Source organism: Lindgomyces ingoldianus (assembly GCF_010093535.1).
Source record: "Lindgomyces ingoldianus strain ATCC 200398 unplaced genomic scaffold BDR25scaffold_25, whole genome shotgun sequence".
NCBI lineage: Eukaryota > Fungi > Ascomycota > Dothideomycetes > Pleosporales > Lindgomycetaceae > Lindgomyces > Lindgomyces ingoldianus.
The window spans coordinates 1,005,318-1,022,764 of record NW_022985186.1 but is presented as its reverse complement, the minus strand read 5'-3'; the positions used below and the strand labels follow the sequence as shown (position 1 = coordinate 1,022,764).

Genomic DNA, 17,447 nt, shown 5'->3' with positions numbered 1-17,447 from the left:
AGTTAATCACAGGTACGTGATCCACCTAATGAGATGATACGGGCTGTTAAAAATTGTCCAAAACAACGCCATTAGACCTAAGTGCAATGAATCAAATGTCCAGTTCTAGTCCATGGGTAGCTTCAGTTTGGGTACTGGGAAGCATATTCTTTAGTACCTTCTAAGGCTTCTAATTCCTGCGAACGGTACACTGGTTTATTCCGCTAACATGTTTGGTAAGGCTTCGAAGGTGGTCACCAACCCGATCGCGGATATAGCCAGAATTGGAACCATTTCCCTAACTAGCACGAGGGGAGTTGGCATCATGGCGAAGCAGATCCTAAACCTGCACGAGAGTGGTATATCCGTCACCCACCTAGACTGCAAACACCATCGTGCATTTAGAAACGCAGTGGTTGGTGAAAAAGAAATTCTAGGGATGGAGAGGGGAATTGTTGAACACCACCGACACAAAAAACTTAACCAGGGAATCCCAGCATGACGCCCTCACCTTCGAATTTTAGGTATCAGATCTGGATGGTGAGATGGCTCCTTGCAGGCCAGACGGCTCGACCAAATCGAAGAGAGGGGACGATTTAGACGGACGCCTTTCGTCAGTAGTGGACTTCGAACCATTCGATGAGCCCGAAAATTCGAATTGGGAACAGCGCGGGGGAAGCGCAATGGAATCTCCGTGATCGAGCTGCCGGCGTGGCGTGAACGATTGCAGGTTGTCGGGAGTGAATATCTATTTAAACCGGACATGGCGCTCTGGCGTGTAGCGGGTTGGGTATTTCAGTATGATCGAACGACATTGTGGGACGCCACCTCGGCCGAACCTTCGGACACGGCTAGAACACCCTTAACAGAGTGGTTCGAACAACCGACGACCCCAGCTCCGAGCAATCCAATAACGCCCCAAAATCATCGTTTAAAGGATGCCTGACACAATTACATTGACTACCTGCACACGAGGAATCTCCTAACTACGGGCAGGAAACCATATGGGCGTAAGCAGCATAACGCTGGGCGAGATGGTAATTTTGGTGGAGAATATTACTCAGCTATAACACAGAAGAGAAGACATTGCAGGGCTCAGCAATAAGCACCTAGGTGGAAGATAGCATGCTCGAAAATCTTTAGGCAAGGTAGTACCTTGAGGAATTCAAGGACACTGTTTGAGTAGCGCAGAATACAAGATGCAGAAAGCAATGCTGGAGAGGAAAAAGTAGAAGCATGGTAGCTGTTAGCAGTAGTGGAGGCAAGAGGCAGAGAATAATCAAGCCAAGTTAACCTATTTATGCAAAAGATTGATTGACCTTTCCCCCCGTTCAAACAATCCCGGTGCATTGTGACAGACAAATGTGTAATGTTTCTCTTATTTAGGTGGCAAGGTTTCGACCCCGGGCGTTGCCTAGGCTCAGCTCCCGAGCAATATTCCGTGGCGCAACTTGTAAGCGCTTGAAAGAGCGTGGGAAATCTCCTCTGCCCCAGAACTGGCGGGTGAGCTCTTCATTGCGGTATGACAGTAATCACCATCGGGTGGTATGCTTGAATGGGTAGCCCGACATGAAAAACTCAAAGTTAATATCTTGACTAGATATTTACGGCCGTTAACTACGTATTGTCGATATAAGAAGCCTCCATGTTCACGTGTTAGATACTGAAACATTGCGAAGCACAGTCTCCGCTCCTTCAAGAATGGACGCTGAAGCCACCCCTGATTTAGTGGCTGGTGAAATTTCCTTCATAAACTGAAATTTCCTTCATAAACTGATCGATATTGAGACTTCGGTGCCTCTCCGTTTCTGTGAGGGACCATTTCTCCCCAGACCTCAGCTGCGTGGGTTGATATGGACGAGTTTTCATCCACTTGGTCCACTTCTCAATAACTGAAATTGCCTCCTCGGGGGAAATCTTGAACCATTCAAGGTGATTTTTTAAGCAACCACGACAGTACATTTCGATGTTATGATGGTTTAGCTCGGCGTGACATAAAGCCTCGATGCGGCGAGCATGGGGAACGAGCATGACAGAGTTAGGCTTGATGGGATACAGGGGTTTGGTTTTCCTGTTGCAATCAAAAGTCCACTCCTCATGGCGGATCTCAATGGAACGACCGGTATATCCAATTTTGACAAATCCTTTGTTTCCTTCAACCTCGTACATGTAGACATAACCGTCTTTCTGGTCTACGTCGTCCAGAGGTCTCTTCATTATGTTTTGGACTAGCTTATATGAAGACTTGTAATCAGCTAGTTTATCGATCCTCGAGACAATTTCGAAGGGGGTGGTGTCATAAGCCGCCGGCCAAAATGTGGCTGGATCTCGAGTGAAATCTGAAGATAACGACCGCGAGTTTCCTCGAGTTTGAAAACTTCGATTTCGCGAGGTCGGGTCATTACTAGTTTTAGTCGAAAGACTTCTAGGATCTTTACTGATTGGATCTCGAGTTTGGCTTTCTACCCCCTCTGTCGTGTCGCTTTCAATGGACTGCACCAACTCCACATCGGCCTGTTTACGGATCTCCAGGATATCTGATTTCCATGATGCCACCTTTTCGGGAGGTCGGTTACCAACATGGAGATGACAGTACATATTCGCCTGGAGAACCTTGAGAAGAGCCTCAAGATAGGTGTCGTCTAGATAGACTTCTGGCTGGAGGATTTCATCAATTGTTTTTGTACAATTTTGAACCTTTTGACCCCCAATACGCCGTTGGCAAGGTTCACGTTGCGCTGTTGTCCCGGCACACTTCGCAGAAACTTGGCCTAAAGCTCTTTTGATGCGCTTTTCAACCGACTCAACTGGTTTGCCATCCCCGATAGGAAATTTCGCTTTCCAATCTTTAATCCGGGTCCATTTTGGGTTGTTACAGTTATGCCAATGACAATGTACAAGCATGACCAGCTTATCTAGCTCGGTGTCTAGTTCTGGAGATGACTGTGTGAGTGTGGTCATCGAGTCGATTTGGGAGTCGATCTGGTCTTTGTTCCGAGATCGTACGGAGGACTTACAAGGCGCGTCCGCTCGCGTAAGACCTCCGCATTTCCCGGCGCGCAGACCCAGATCACGTTTTAAGGCTGAAGCATCTAGCCGTTTTCTGTTCTCTACGGGTTTCTGGTCTTTAAGTGTGGATTTTGGAGGGTGTTGATTAAGACTTGTTGGAGGAGTAACGGGTAGGGAAGTAGTGGTTCCAGATGGACGTCGCTTATCTTCGGTTTCTCCCCGGGATTTGGAACAACTTGGTTCCGATTGAGGCGGCGAATTTGGAGGACTTGGATAGGGTGTTGCCGTGTTGGTATTGTTAGCCTTGGAGTGGCCGTTTACGCGGTTGGTTATCTCTTCCTGCGTTTCTTTGCTTAAAGTCATGACTAAACTGGTGATGGTATCTGGAATATGTGGATAGACGAGCAATGAAGCTGATATATCAAAGACGGAGGTATTGTCTTTTTATAGAGGTTTGATATACTCTGAAGCTGTGTAAGCCTGGAGCGGGCATGAGTTTTGAGAGAGGTGATGGATTGCTGGATGAAAGGGTCGAGGGGTCATGAGGTACAAATACGAGCTAGATAACCCAAGCGTTGATTTGATTGGGCAGCCCTCTGGGTTCTCAGTGGTGTGGGCGCTTAGGTTCTAAGCGAGAAAAGAGGCGTATTTGGAGTCGCGAGACCGCGCAATCACTCAGCGAGATTCACAAGTCCGGCACAAAGATACATCTAAATCTTCTATGCACAAGCAAAGAATTCAAAGGTTCTTATGCACTTGTGTAGATAGTGGAAACATCGTAGAAATACTAGATGAAAATGCTGCTGGATGCAACAACTCTCAGTTGGCGATTAAGCCTCACAGGGTCGCTGTGGTGCGCAAAACGCAGGTGTTGGGGAGGAAAAACTGTACTCCAATATATTGCGACGGTCAGTGCATTGCCCCTCTCCATTCTGTGCCCGCCGTACCCCGTAATCATTAATGATCCTGTCTTTGAATTGACAACCGAACAAACATTAATATTTGCGTGGTGGGCACTGCCTCACTGACGACGTGTTTGCACCCATCCGTTTCACGCAGAGAAGCACAGGGACAACTTGCAACCCAGTGACGACAGCAACGGCCCGCATATGATGTTAGGCCTAATGCCGCAGTCAACAACCCCGAGACGATAAAAGAGCTACCCCCTTTAAACAATGGATGCCCCTTTGTGTCAGCTTTATGTAGAAACTAACTCCGCCCGAGATTTGCATTAGACAGCAGCACGAAAGAAGCTCACTTCCAGCGCTCAGCCACCCACAACTCCGACCAAGTACAAACGAAGAAAACGCCAAATTCCACAACGCGGAAACTGGAACCTAAAAGGCCGCTGAAGAATGGAGGCATCTAACGAGATGTCTCGGAGGAGTAATACGAGGAAGTTAGAAGGGGAACGAAGAAGTCAAGGATGTAGCAGACACTAGACAGGTTGCGGACCAACGCTGAGGGCCTGATAATTCTCAAACAGGAGGCTCGATCGAGCGGGGCCGCTAGAAACAGGCACAAGCCTTCTTTGCTGTCTAAATCTCCCCCAGCCCCATTCCCTGCTTGTATTCATGATATGTCTCGTAATATTAGCATTGCATTATATTTCGCACTGAGTATAGACCTGCGTCTTCACACTGTCCCTGCCTCAGTTGTAATTTAATATCTACAATAAAGAGCTAAGCATTTTGGCCCTGCATTCAGCCTGGTTTTCGATATCGATATGTGCCGATCGGATTAGTTGATATTGTTGCTAATTAATGTTAGAGCAAATATCAGCAGATTTGTAATAGTTACATAAATTGTTTAGTTTTTGTTAAATTTTTTTAAATTAAGCATTATATAAATATTTATTTAAATATAACGTAGTCTACTACTTAGCTAGCTAAACTACTAATATATTAAAAGTTATACAAATCATGCTTACTTAGCAGCTTTGTATTTGTAACTACTACATAGAAATAGCTTAAAGATTTACTACAAAGCTACATCTATAAACATATTATAATTCTAAATCATCTAGCTTCTATCTTATATAAGTAGCTAGCTATTTTAGAAAACTTTTTTTAGCCTCTACTGTTTGCAATGTTGATAAATATAAATACTAAAGGCTTAATATCTTGATACACTTTTACTGTAGTATATAACTATAGGCATATAATAGAGTTTTTATCTAATTGTTATAGTTAACTTAGACATGCTTTAGATAATCTCTAGAAATTCTTTAGCCTAGCTTTAAGTACATAACGTCTAGTTAAATACTCTAGTATATATATATATATATTCTTAAAAACCTCTAAGTCTTTTTAGAGATTTGTTTATTAATAGTATTCTTTACCTTTTTCTACTCTTGATGCTTTCTACTTTGTAGTACTTTTGTGACGGTACAGGCAAGACAATGGGTCTAAATGTGGTATGAATCTACCTAGAGGCATATAGAAGTGCGTGGGGACTTAGAAACCTAGGAATGCTATTAACACCTATAGGCCTTGTACAAAAGATATTAGAAAACTACTAAGCTAGCTAAGAGGAGAGGTGCGACTAATTACTCAGGGGAATAGAGGTACACTAGAGGGCAGGGCAGGGTTAGAGCAGATACAAGAAGTGTAACGGCGCAGGCAAGACAATGGGTCCGAATGCGGTATGAATCCACTCAGAGGCATATGGGAGTGCGTGGGGACTTAGAGACCTGGGAATACCAATGACACCTATAGGCCTTGTACGTAGGATATCAGAAAACTACTGAGCTAGCTACAGGGGCAAGGTGCGACTAAATACATAAGGGAATAGGGGTAACAGCAAGGGACTGGGTCGAGTCATGGTCGGGGCCGATACAGGGACCCTTCAGATAGGATCTGAGCGACCTAAGATAGAACAATTTGTAGAATTATTACACTACCCCCCCCCTTTGTAGGCTAATAGTCCCTATCTGCAGTGTGTAGAAAATATTTAGAACTAATTTAGAACTAATTTAGATAAGATATAATAAGTATAACTATCTTAACTAAAATTTCCTATTACTAAGAAATAGACTAAAAACCTAATACTAATATAATACTTTTGTTATAATGTTTTTGTTTAGTAGTAACTAGCAGTGTAGTTATTATTAATATAGTAAATTTATTATTTATAGTAATAAGTGTTTACTTGCCTTACTTATATAGTTTAGTTAATGTTGTTAGTTTTTTTTTTAGCTATTATCTAAATCTTTACTTTATAGGTATTATTGTGCACCTAACATTCTGTGGCTTAGTCTGCTAACTAATTATAGTATTAAAGAAAATTACTATTCTGCTCTGCCCCCCTCCTAGAGCCTTTTTAGAGGCCTTTTAAGTTATCTGTTTTTAGGCTGCCTACGCCCTAGCTTATAGCCTTTAAGTTAAGTTCTCTTTTTAGTTCTTTAGATTAAAGAAATGCAAGTATTACACCTTACATAATAAAAAATGCAACTTTATATAAATATAGTCTAATACAGCTAGGGTATAGTTTACTAACGCGCGCGTAGGTCCTCTTATATTACAAGGAGGAATTTCTAGTCCTTTAAGGCTATCTTAAGCTATAGGCAGCAGCCTAAAACATAGGAAGTAAGAAAGATAAAAAGGGGGCTTTTAAGGCTGTTTTAAAGTCTACTTAGAACCTAGCGCAAGTAGTGTAGGTTATAAAGAGTTAAGAAGCTAGGCTTCTTACAGCTAGTGTTTAGGTGGCCTTATTCTACTAGAATACTAAGCTGCTCTAATAGGTTTTAGCCTTAGAGGCTCTAGTGTCTAACTTTTAGGCAGACATTGTAGCGCTTTTAGGTGGCTAAGGATAAGGTAGAGGGGGTTTAGAGAGAATCTAGAGGGGAGGGAGAAGGGGAGAGAGAAGAGGAAGAAGGGTAGAGGAGAAAGAAGAAGAGAGTCTAGAGGTGTCTAACAGCTTGCTGTTAGACCTTCTAAGCAACATGTCTATAAAGTTGTAATAATATTATATAAAAATATAATTTAACTTCTTACTTTTATACTTTATTATCTACTAAGTAATCTATACTTTCTACACTAGCTTTAAAAGCCTTAATTTACTTCTATAAGGCTCTTAAAAGTCCTAGCTAATATAGATACTTATTATAAAAAGCTTTTAATTTATAGAAAAAACTTATAAAATTTAAAGCTTTATACTAAACTAGATTAGGGTTGTGTTCTACTTATCTTACTTAGTACTTAAGTGTTTTCTAGTAAAGCTTGCTAGCAAGTATTTTCTTTACTTTCTACTTCTCTACCTTATTAATAGCAATGCTAGGGGGTTTTAGAGGTTCTTGTCCTAGAAGAGGATCCTAAGGGTCTTTATAAAGCACTTTTAGTGTAAAAATGTTATGTATCTTTAACTTTAAAAGTAGTTTTAGGCAGTATAAGTTTCTAACTTACTTAAGTACCTTAAAAAAACTTTTTTATTAATTAGATAGTTTTTAGCTAGGTCTCTAAATAGCTAGGTTTTTTATGCTTAGGTAGACTATGTTACTAACCTTCTAGTTAACTAGCTAGCAGTAATAGTTAACTATAGTTTACATCTAATCTTAGGCCTTTTCTATATAGGTCTTAGCTAACTCTTAGGCTGCATGCATGCAGGTTGCTAATGCTAGGGCATCCTTATAATTTAGCTTGTCTGTGGCTGTAATAGGTTCTGTAGAATGTTTTTAGTCCTAGCTTTAACATAGTTTAGAGCTATATAAGACTTAATATAAAGACATTCTAATTATTATATAAGGTAAAGTTATCTAAGCCTAATTAATTAGGGGCAGTAAGGAACTTTAGTTATTTTAGTAAAAAAATATAAAAGGCTTTAGTCTTTAATTAATATACTTATTTATAATCTCTATTTAGCTATCTATTTTCTTGTAATAGGCAGTAAAGAGCTTAACTTTTACACCTAAAATTTAACAAAATTTAGACTAGAAACTAAATACAAACTAAGATCCTTAATTAAAAATAATAGTTTTAGGTGTGTAGCTAAAATAGTACACTTATTAAATAAACAAAGTAGCTATTTTTTAAGTGTTAATTGTTTTATAGCAGGGGATAGAAATAGCTTGTTTTAATAAGTAATTAATTATAACTATAATCTAATTATATCTAGACTTGTCTTTAGAAAACTCCTTAAAGTTAATGCACAGGTGCTGCATTAGTTAAGTAGGAATTAGTAGGGGGTAGATAAAGCCTAGGGTTTAGGTCTATTTTAGATAAGCCTTGCAACAGAGAAGGCAATTCTATATATATTATTTACAAGTAGCCTTTATACCCTTCTAGTAGTACTTTTAGGCTAGTAACTAATAAGTCTTAGTAGCACTTAGGTGTGCTAAGAATACTTAGTTATAGACTTCTTAGATAAGTTAGGTGCACAGCAGTAAGTCTGCTAGAACACATAAATAGTTAGCATAAAGAAGTAGTCTGTTTCCTATTTAATAATAGTAGAGTAGAAGTTTTTACTTTTACGTAAAAAAGGCTTAATTTTTTTAGAGTAATACATTAATTAATTTTAAAAAATCTAGAGACATAACCTAGTCTAGTCTTTCTATAACATTTAGTATAGCTGCTTAAGTTGTTGTTTAAGTAATATAGTACTAGGCTAGTTTAGAGTTAATTTAGAGGTGCAGTTAGTACAGTTCTAGTAGAACTCTTAACTTATTATTAGTTTAAGCTGCTCTTAAATTTTCTACATCTTATTTACAATAACTAAGAATGTCTGCTCTAGCGTTGTTTTTACTAGGGGTGTACTTAATTTAGAAGTAATACTAAGCTAACTTTTTAGCTTAATAGACCTAATAAGCATTTAGCACTTTTATTATTATAAAGTACTTTAATAAATAATAATTAGTATATACTAGGGTGCTTGTTGCTACAGATGTAAGCTTAGCCCTTTATTATTTAAATATAGTAATAATTGCAAATAGCTTTTTATTATGTATCTCTTAGTTTAGCTCTAAACTAGATAGGACCTTACTATAGAATAATATAGGGCACTAATTTCTATCTACTTATTTCTAAGAAAGGACTCCTGCTACTACTTTATTAAAAGCGTTAGTTTTAATTTTAGTTTACAACATAGAGTTAAAATAGTAAAGTGTGGGTATACTTAGTAGTGTAGACTTTAGCTTTTTAAAAGCTACATTACACTCTAAAGTTTATATAAAAGGGGTAGTAAAGCTCTAAAGCATAATAATTAGTTTAGCTATATAAAAAATTTTTAGAATAAATTACTAATAAAATCTAGTAAAGCCTAGGAAGAATTTTACACCTGTTATAGTAGTAGGCGCCTGCTAGTTGCGTAGCACCTTTACTTTCTTTAGGTTAACCTCTAGTCCTTTGTTTAAGAGTATATAGCTAAGATACTTTATTTAAGTAATATAAAATTTACTTTTTTTAATCTTTACTTATAATCTTACTTACTAGAGCCTTTCTAAGACTTTTTTAATATAAAAGATATAAGTTGCCTTATCTTTAAAGTAAATAAAGATGTTATTAAGATAGGTAATGCAAAAATTATCTAGATAGTTAATTAATACATTATTTATATAACGCTAGTAAGTTGCTAGACTATTACACAATCTAAAAGGTAAGACTTTACACTTATAGGTTCTATATTATGTTTAAAAGGTAGTACACTTTTTAAAGCTTAGATCTATCCTAATCTTATTAAAGGCTGTGTAAATATTAAACTTAGTAAAGATTGCTGCCTTAGTAGGTCTTAATAAGAGTTTGTCTATGCGCAGTATTAGATACATATTCTTGTAGGTAAAAGCGTTAAGTTTGTAGTAATTAACATAGATACATAAGTTGCTATTTAGTTTCTATACATAAAGAATAAGAGATATAAAAGGGCTTTAACTCTACTTAATAAAGCTATATTTTAGATTATTTATAATGTATTTCTTTATTACCTCTAGCTTCTTAAGGTTCTGTTTGTACAACAGACTATAACTATTAGGGAGAGGCTCTGTAAGGACAATCTTATGGTTATATAGACAATGTACTAGTAGCTAGTAAGCTGCTATGTGGCTAAATACATCTTAGTACTAATAGTATTTAGAGGGTAATTAGAGGTTTACTAATGCTTTAGTTTTATATTTAGTGTCTAACTATAAAGCTTACTTATCTTTAATTAACTACTTAATTTTATAAATAGAAGTTAAAAAGAACTTATTTTTTTTTCTTTTTATATTAAAATAAAAAGCATTTGCTAAAATTAGAGTAATAGTGGCTAAATAGACCTCCTTTAGACCTGTTCTAGACTTCTTAATAGATAGGCAGAAGAATAATTTAAGTGTCTTTAGACTATAGATAATAGAAAATCTGTATAATTTTAGTAGCCTTAGTAAACCCTTAATGCAGTAGATTATTAGGCTGCATAACTGCTAAAATTAGTCCTTTTTCTATAGTGCGTTACATTGTTTAATATCTAGCTCTACTTCTTTGTTACGCGTAGGCTAGGTTAATTGCATAAGCAAGGGCGGTGAAGGTTTGTAGGTAGGTAGATATTTGCTAGGCTATATAATCTAATTTCTCTCTGTATCTAGATAAAGTTTAAAATAACATAACTATTTAATACTAATAATGCAATCCTAGGAGCTAAGGTTTATAATAATAAAAGGGCAGTTTTAGATGCTTCTCTTATTAATTTGCATATGTAGGCAGATATACTAGTAGATAGGGACTTAGATCTAATCTTAAAAGCCCTTAACTATAACTTTAAATAGTAAGCGTTAGATAGGGACATAAAAGCATTAAAATAATAACTTAGTAGTTAGTAAGTTAATAAATAAAAAACTATAAGTGCTAGTATTAACTAAAAAATTTAAACAGACTTTAATGCTTTTTAAATATAAAATAGTAGGGACTTAGAAGTGTTTTCCTCTAAATAAGTGTAATAGATTAATGTTTAATAAATTATACTTACTTAAGCCTAAAATAAAAAGTTTTTCTAGGTGTTACTATTTCTTATTTAGAAGGCATCTAAATTAAAATTATTTATGTCTATAAATTCTTTTTTAGAATCTTACTACTCTACCTTTATTTTTTATACTCTAGGGATAGAGTAGTTGCTAGCAAAATGTTTTAGTTTTCTATAATTATAACAGTTACTAGGAGTTGTCTGTCTTTCTAGGGCAGGTGTCTAGCTAGATTGTCTATAAGTAACTAAGGTGGACTAGAGTACTAACAGAGGTGCAGGTTAGGGTGCACTAGAATAGTATACTGCCTTAGATGTATTACTAGAAACCTTCTAAGACTAATCTATACTAGGTCTAATAGTAGACTATTAGGTAAGATTAACAGTTTACTTTAAAATAGTAAAAGTATTTCTTCTTTCTATGTTATAAGCTATTAAGTAGGCTACTATAGTCTTAAAGAAGCTTTTTTAAGTGTGCTTAAAACCTAAGTTTAGTACTTTTAGGCTAGGTAGTATCTTTTTCTATAAGTAAAAAAACTATTCTGCTTTTAATATAAACACTTTAATAGCAGCACTAATAAAGTAAGCTTTAAAGGTAAAAAATGCTTTTTTTTACTTATTTTTAGAGTTTAAAACACCTGTTACGCCTCTGTCTTTTTATTACTAGTAATAAAGTAAGTTTGTAAAAGCTTAATTATTTTTTTTATGTTTTTAAACTAAAAGTAATCTAATTTAGCTAGGTATCTAGGCTCTAGGTATTCCTTTGTAATACTAGCAGTGTGTCCCTATACTAACGCCATGCGTGCACGCTTACTCTAATAGTAATCTATATTAATGTTAAGTCTGTCTATAATAGAGGCTTACTATTATTTAAATGTAAGTTTTTTGCTATTTATAAGGTTTTTAATCTTAGGTGTGTGTTTAGTAAGGTAGCTTTAAAGAAGCTTAAAGGTGCCTAAAAGGTCTTTTACTATTAGAGTAGTAAAGGTAATTTAAGGCATTATTAGAGGTAATTTAGTAGTTAGTAGGAGATAATTAGAACTAACAGTTTTTAATTTAGTTAGCTATTTAATTTATGCCCTTAATTAAGTAACTTAGTTCTTAAGGGCTATGCTACTAGGGTTTAACTTTAAATCTAGTAAGTTTTTAGCTTTAAGTTCTATAAAAAGGGGTTTAGCTATTAAAGTTAGTAGTAGTTTAGTTTTAAAGGTAAGCATCTTGCCTTAGCTATAGCTAGAATAGGTTGCAGTCTTTATAATAAAATCTAATAGTAGTTAAAAGTTAAGCATTAGTAGTTGTTCTTAATTTTAATAAGTTATTAGTAGTCTTTAAGTTTTTACTTTAGCGCACTTTTTATAACTTTTCTAAAGGCAATTTTAATTACAGGGGATAGAAAGTTCTAAACCTAAAGGCTTTAGTTAACAGAAGGTTTCTAGAATCCTATCTATACTAACTAAATAATTTAATGTAATAGTGTGTAAAAAATTACAACTTAAACTAAATTAGACGCTTTTTAGAGTTAGACATAGTTAAATAAATAATTAATATAATATTATTAATAAGGCTGTTACTAGCAAAAGTAAGTTTTCTAATATAATGTAACAGCGCAGGTAAGATAATAGGTCTAAATGCGGTATAAATCCACTTAGAGGCATATAGGAGTGCGTAGGGACTTAGAGACCTAGGAATACTAATAACACCTATAGGCCTTGTATGTAGGATATTAGAAAACTACTAAGCTAGCTACAGGGGCAAGGTGCGACTAAATACATAAGGGAATAGGGGTAACAGCGGGGGACTAGGTCAAGTCATGGTCGGGGCCGATACGGGGACCCTTCGGATAGGATCCGAGCGACCCGAGATGGAACGATTCGTAGAATCGTTACAAGAAGCGTTTAGATATAAGATTCGCTAGGTAACTTTAAATAGACTGTCGCGTACAGCTATCCGTCTATATATATCCTTCTGCTGTGCTAGCTAGGAGGTTAACCTTTTAGCAAACGCAACATAGACTAATTTAAGTAAATTGTTACAACTTTAATAATTTAAATCGTTTATACGTTCTAAAAAGATAGTTAGTTTAAGAAACAAAAGGCTACTTTTACTACTACTGTTTAATCTTTACTTTAATTAAAAAGCTAAGGTATTTTACACACAAGTAGGCTACATAAGTAAACTATCTACTTTAATAAGATTTTAGCACCTTGTACTCTAATTAACAATGCATCTACTAATTAACTTTATAGTTGTGTTTCTAGAAAACTTAACACTACTAAGTATACTTTACTAGTGTAAAGCTCTTAGTCTTACACTTTAGGTACTAGAAGTATGTATTAATATGCTCTCTAAAAGTTAGTGTATATAAAAGAACATTTTTTAATAGTAGAGCTATGCTTTAGTGTCTAGGTTAAGCTATTATACTATTTTAAAATAGATAGTAGCTAGGGCTTTAGGTTAGGTAGAAGTTTATAGATATCTATAGAAAAATTCCTTTTAAAGTAATAAGTAAAAGATGTAATAAGTGTAACAATCCTCATGAATCGTTCCATCTCGGATGGTCCGGAAGGCCCCCGTATCGGCCCCGACCCCGACCTGGCCCTGACCCCTGCTGTTACCCCTATTCCCTCATGTATTTAGTCGCACCTCGCCTCTGTAGCTAGCCTAGTAGTTTTCTAATATCCTTTGTACAAGGCCTATAGGTGTTAATAGAAATTCCTAGGTTCTAAGTCCCCACGCACTCCTATGCGCCTCTAAGTGGATTTCTACTGCATTTAGACCTATTGTCTTGCCTATGCTATTACATTATAACATACTATAACAGTTTATAAATGAATGCATAAGCAGAGCTTGTTTTAAGTCACTTATTAAACTCTTTCTAGAGAAGAAGACTGCATTAGAAGAAGCCTATAGAAGAAGACTATAAGTAGAGCAGACAATAAAAAGTAGTCTACAGACTAAAACCTATAAACTATATTCCTATAAAGTCCACGCAAAGACCTATATACCTATAAATGCTATGCAAAAGAACACCTCTTAGTAGGTCTGTCCACGCAAGTACTTATTAGCAAAGTTAAAGTACTAGCTAAAATCCTAAGCAATGCAAATAACAAGCTGCACATCTTAAGCCTAGATAGTGATGCGCTTGCCATAGATAGCAGCTAGCTAAGTGCCTATAAATTAATAAGTCTAATACCTTGTCTAATACTAATACATTAGCACTCACATTCTATTAAAGTTATAATAAAGGACTTAGCAGTTATTTACAATGCATAAAGTGCCTACTTACTCTAGCAGAGAGGTTTATTATATTAACATGTACACATGCTAGTAGTTGCTCTTTAGTAGTAGTTAACTTAAAAAGGTTTAGTAAAAAGCTAGGATTAAAGTTATTTATGTCTTTCTAAAGTAAAACAAATTCCTCTTTATGTCTATATTTAAGTAAATTAGTAGCGCACTCTTTGCAAGTACCCTATTAATTTAATCCTATGTTAAACTACTTTTAATTGCAGGTAGTGCATGTATCTAACTTAATATTAAGTAGACCCTTATAAAAGTTATTAATATAGCCCTTATTAACTTCTAGTATAGCCTAGTCTTTAAGAAATTTAACATTATTAAAATTTATAGGTATAGGCGCAGATAGAAAATTGTACACACAGCGCTTAGCGTCTAGAAAGATATCTACGTTAATGTCCTTATCTAAACTATTGCTAAGGTTGTTTTTATTTATACCTGCTCTCTATAACTAAGAGGGTGTAGACTAAAACCTTCTCTATGTTAACAGTAGCTTTTAGGTACATTGCGTACTTAAACTAATTAAAGTAAATAGCACAGGTAGTATATTAGAGAGGTTGCCTAATAGGCTAGGGATTTTATATTAGGGAAATTATTAAGGCGTCTGTTATGTAGGAATGTTGCAAAGAAGGGAGCTTAATAGGCTAAGGTTTATAAAAGGCAATACATGTACTAGTTTTTTATTTATTATATAAACATTAACCTTACTCTTTAATTAGTAACACTTTTAACATAAAGTTTTCTACCTACTATTTCTTTTAAACATGTTATTTGCCTAGTCTAATAGCGTAGAACAATAACAACATAGGGGTACTAGAGGAGACAACAGCGGGATATAGAGTTGTAGTCTGTTATTTACAACATATATAATATTAGTAAGAGCGCGCCTCTTAGCTAGCAGTAGAGGTATAGGGCTGCCCTAGGTAGAGCGCTTCCTTGCCTAGATTTATGTATTGCAGGGCGCACATTAAACCTTTTATTAGAGAAACGTCCTGTCTCTCTGTAGATCTATAAAGTAATAACAATTATTATAGAGTAAAAGAGGTTTATTAGTGTTAAATAGCAGAGGTACTATGTTGTAGGTTGTAGCAGGAGGTATTAGACAGGTATTAGACAACACGTGTAGTGAGGTTTTAGTTTTCGCGCAGGAAATAATTATCTAAGGATCTGCTATTTTTATGCTTATGTAAGCCTAAAAAGGCTAAAAGCAGTAATTCTTAGCTGCTAAGCCCTAACTAAAGAAAACTAAAGTCCACAGAAAGAAGCGGAGAAAGCTCCGCTAATTAGAAAATTTAATTTTACTAGTAACAGCCTTATTATAATATTACACTAATTATTTGTTTAACTATGTCTAAGCTCTAAAACGTGTCTAATTTAGTTTAGGTTGTAATACTTACACACTGTTATATTAAACTATTTAGTCTATAGATAGAATCCTAGAGACCTTCTATTAACTAAAGCCTTTAGGTTTAGAACTTCCTATCCTCTGCAATTAGAATTGCCTTTAGAAAAGTTGTAAAGAATGCGCTAAGGTAGAAACTTAGAGACTACTAATAACCTATTAGGATTAACGTACTTCACGGGCGAGTTGCTCACACACCTGAGTTGCTTACTTTTGCCAAGACCCTACTAAACTACCCTTCCTACACTAATGCATTCCCCACAACACTACTTAGACGCGCTAAAAGAACGTTAGATACAGCTTACGCTCTAAGCTTTTAAACAAGACATAAAACTCTTAAAGAAATATGCTATAGCTATGTGCAAAGTTTTATAAAAAATTATAAATAACTATAGCGCTAGATAACCTTTATAAGCTAATTCTACAGCTAAATTACAAAGGCTAGGCAATAAAAAGAAGCAGGTGATTATTAAGACTATACTTAAGCTATATGCGCAAGGAATTTCCCCTTAGATAGCATTTATAGCTAATATAGCTAATTCTTTGCGCGCTAAGCGTAATCTAGGCTATATTTACATAAACTAGCCTAGTACATTTATAAAGCGTTATTTAGAGCTTAAAGTAAAGTTTTAAGCGCAAGTATAGTTAAAAGATATTTAGCTAATTATAAACCCTATCTTACTAAAGTTGTATGTGTTATTATCCTAGATGCTATACTTAGCTTTAATATTCTCTACAAGGCTAAACCTGCCCTAAATTACCCTAGAACTCTTATAGAGGGCTCTTTTATAGTTATACTTACGCTTAAATGTTACTTTAAGCTCTAAATAACGCTTTATAAACGTACTAGGCTAGTTTATGTAAACATAGCCTAGATTACGCTTAGCGCGCAAAGAATTAGCTATATTAGCTATAAATGCTATCTAAGGGGAAATTCCTTACGTATATAGCTTAAGTATAGTCTTAACAATTACCTGCTTTTTTTTATTGCCTAGCCTCTATAATTTAGCTGTAGAATTAGCTTATAAAAGTTATCTAGCGCTATAGTTATTTATTGTTTTTTACAGGACCCTGTACATAGCTACAGCACATTTTTTTAAAAGTTTTATGTCTTATTTAAAAGCTTAGAGCGTAAGCTGTATCTAACATTCTTTTAGCGCGTCTAAGTAGTGTTGTGGGGAATGCATTAGTGTAGGAAGGGTAGTTTAGTGGGGTCTTGGCAAAAGTAAGCAACTTAGGTGTGTGAGCAACTCGCCTGTGAAGTACGTTAGAGATAACTGCTAATGCCTAACTTCTAACTACTAACCTTTAACTACTAACTACTACCCTGTTAACAGCTAAACCTGCGTCTGCAGAACCTAAAGCTAGACCTACCTGATTTAGAGTTAACCTCTAGCAGTATATCTATGCTTAATTACAAGCACAGCTTAAGCAGCTAATCTACTAAAACACTACTAGGCAACTACTAACCCCTAACTACTAAAGCACCCCTAATAATGTCTTAAATTACTACTGCTACTCTAGTAGCAAGAGACCTTTTAGGCACTCTTAATAATACTCTAAAGAAAAACTAAAAAAAGTTAAAAGTAACGTTTACTATAGGCAAGTTACTTACACACTTAGGTTACTTACTTTTGTTAAGACTCTACTAAACTACTCTTTCTATACTAATACATTTCGAACAATACTAGTTTAACGTGCTAAAAGAATGTTAGATACAGCTTACACTCTAGGCTTTTAAAGAAAATATAATACTTTTAAACAAAACATAATACTTTTAAACAAAACATAATACTTTTAAACAAAACATAATACTTTTAAACAAAACATAATACTTTTAAAC

General features: G+C 35.4%; 1 protein-coding gene across 1 annotated transcript; it reads right to left on the bottom strand.

Annotated features, from left to right (window-relative positions):
- Nucleotides 1-1,627: 1,627 nt before the first annotated feature.
- On the bottom strand, nucleotides 1,628-3,496 carry BDR25DRAFT_305056 (DUF1766-domain-containing protein). Its single transcript, XM_033690341.1, has one exon. The coding sequence runs from the start codon at nucleotides 3,349-3,351 to the stop codon at nucleotides 1,705-1,707; it is 1,647 nt and encodes a 548-aa protein (XP_033545245.1). The 5' UTR covers nucleotides 3,352-3,496; the 3' UTR covers nucleotides 1,628-1,704.
- Nucleotides 3,497-17,447: the final 13,951 nt, after the last annotated feature.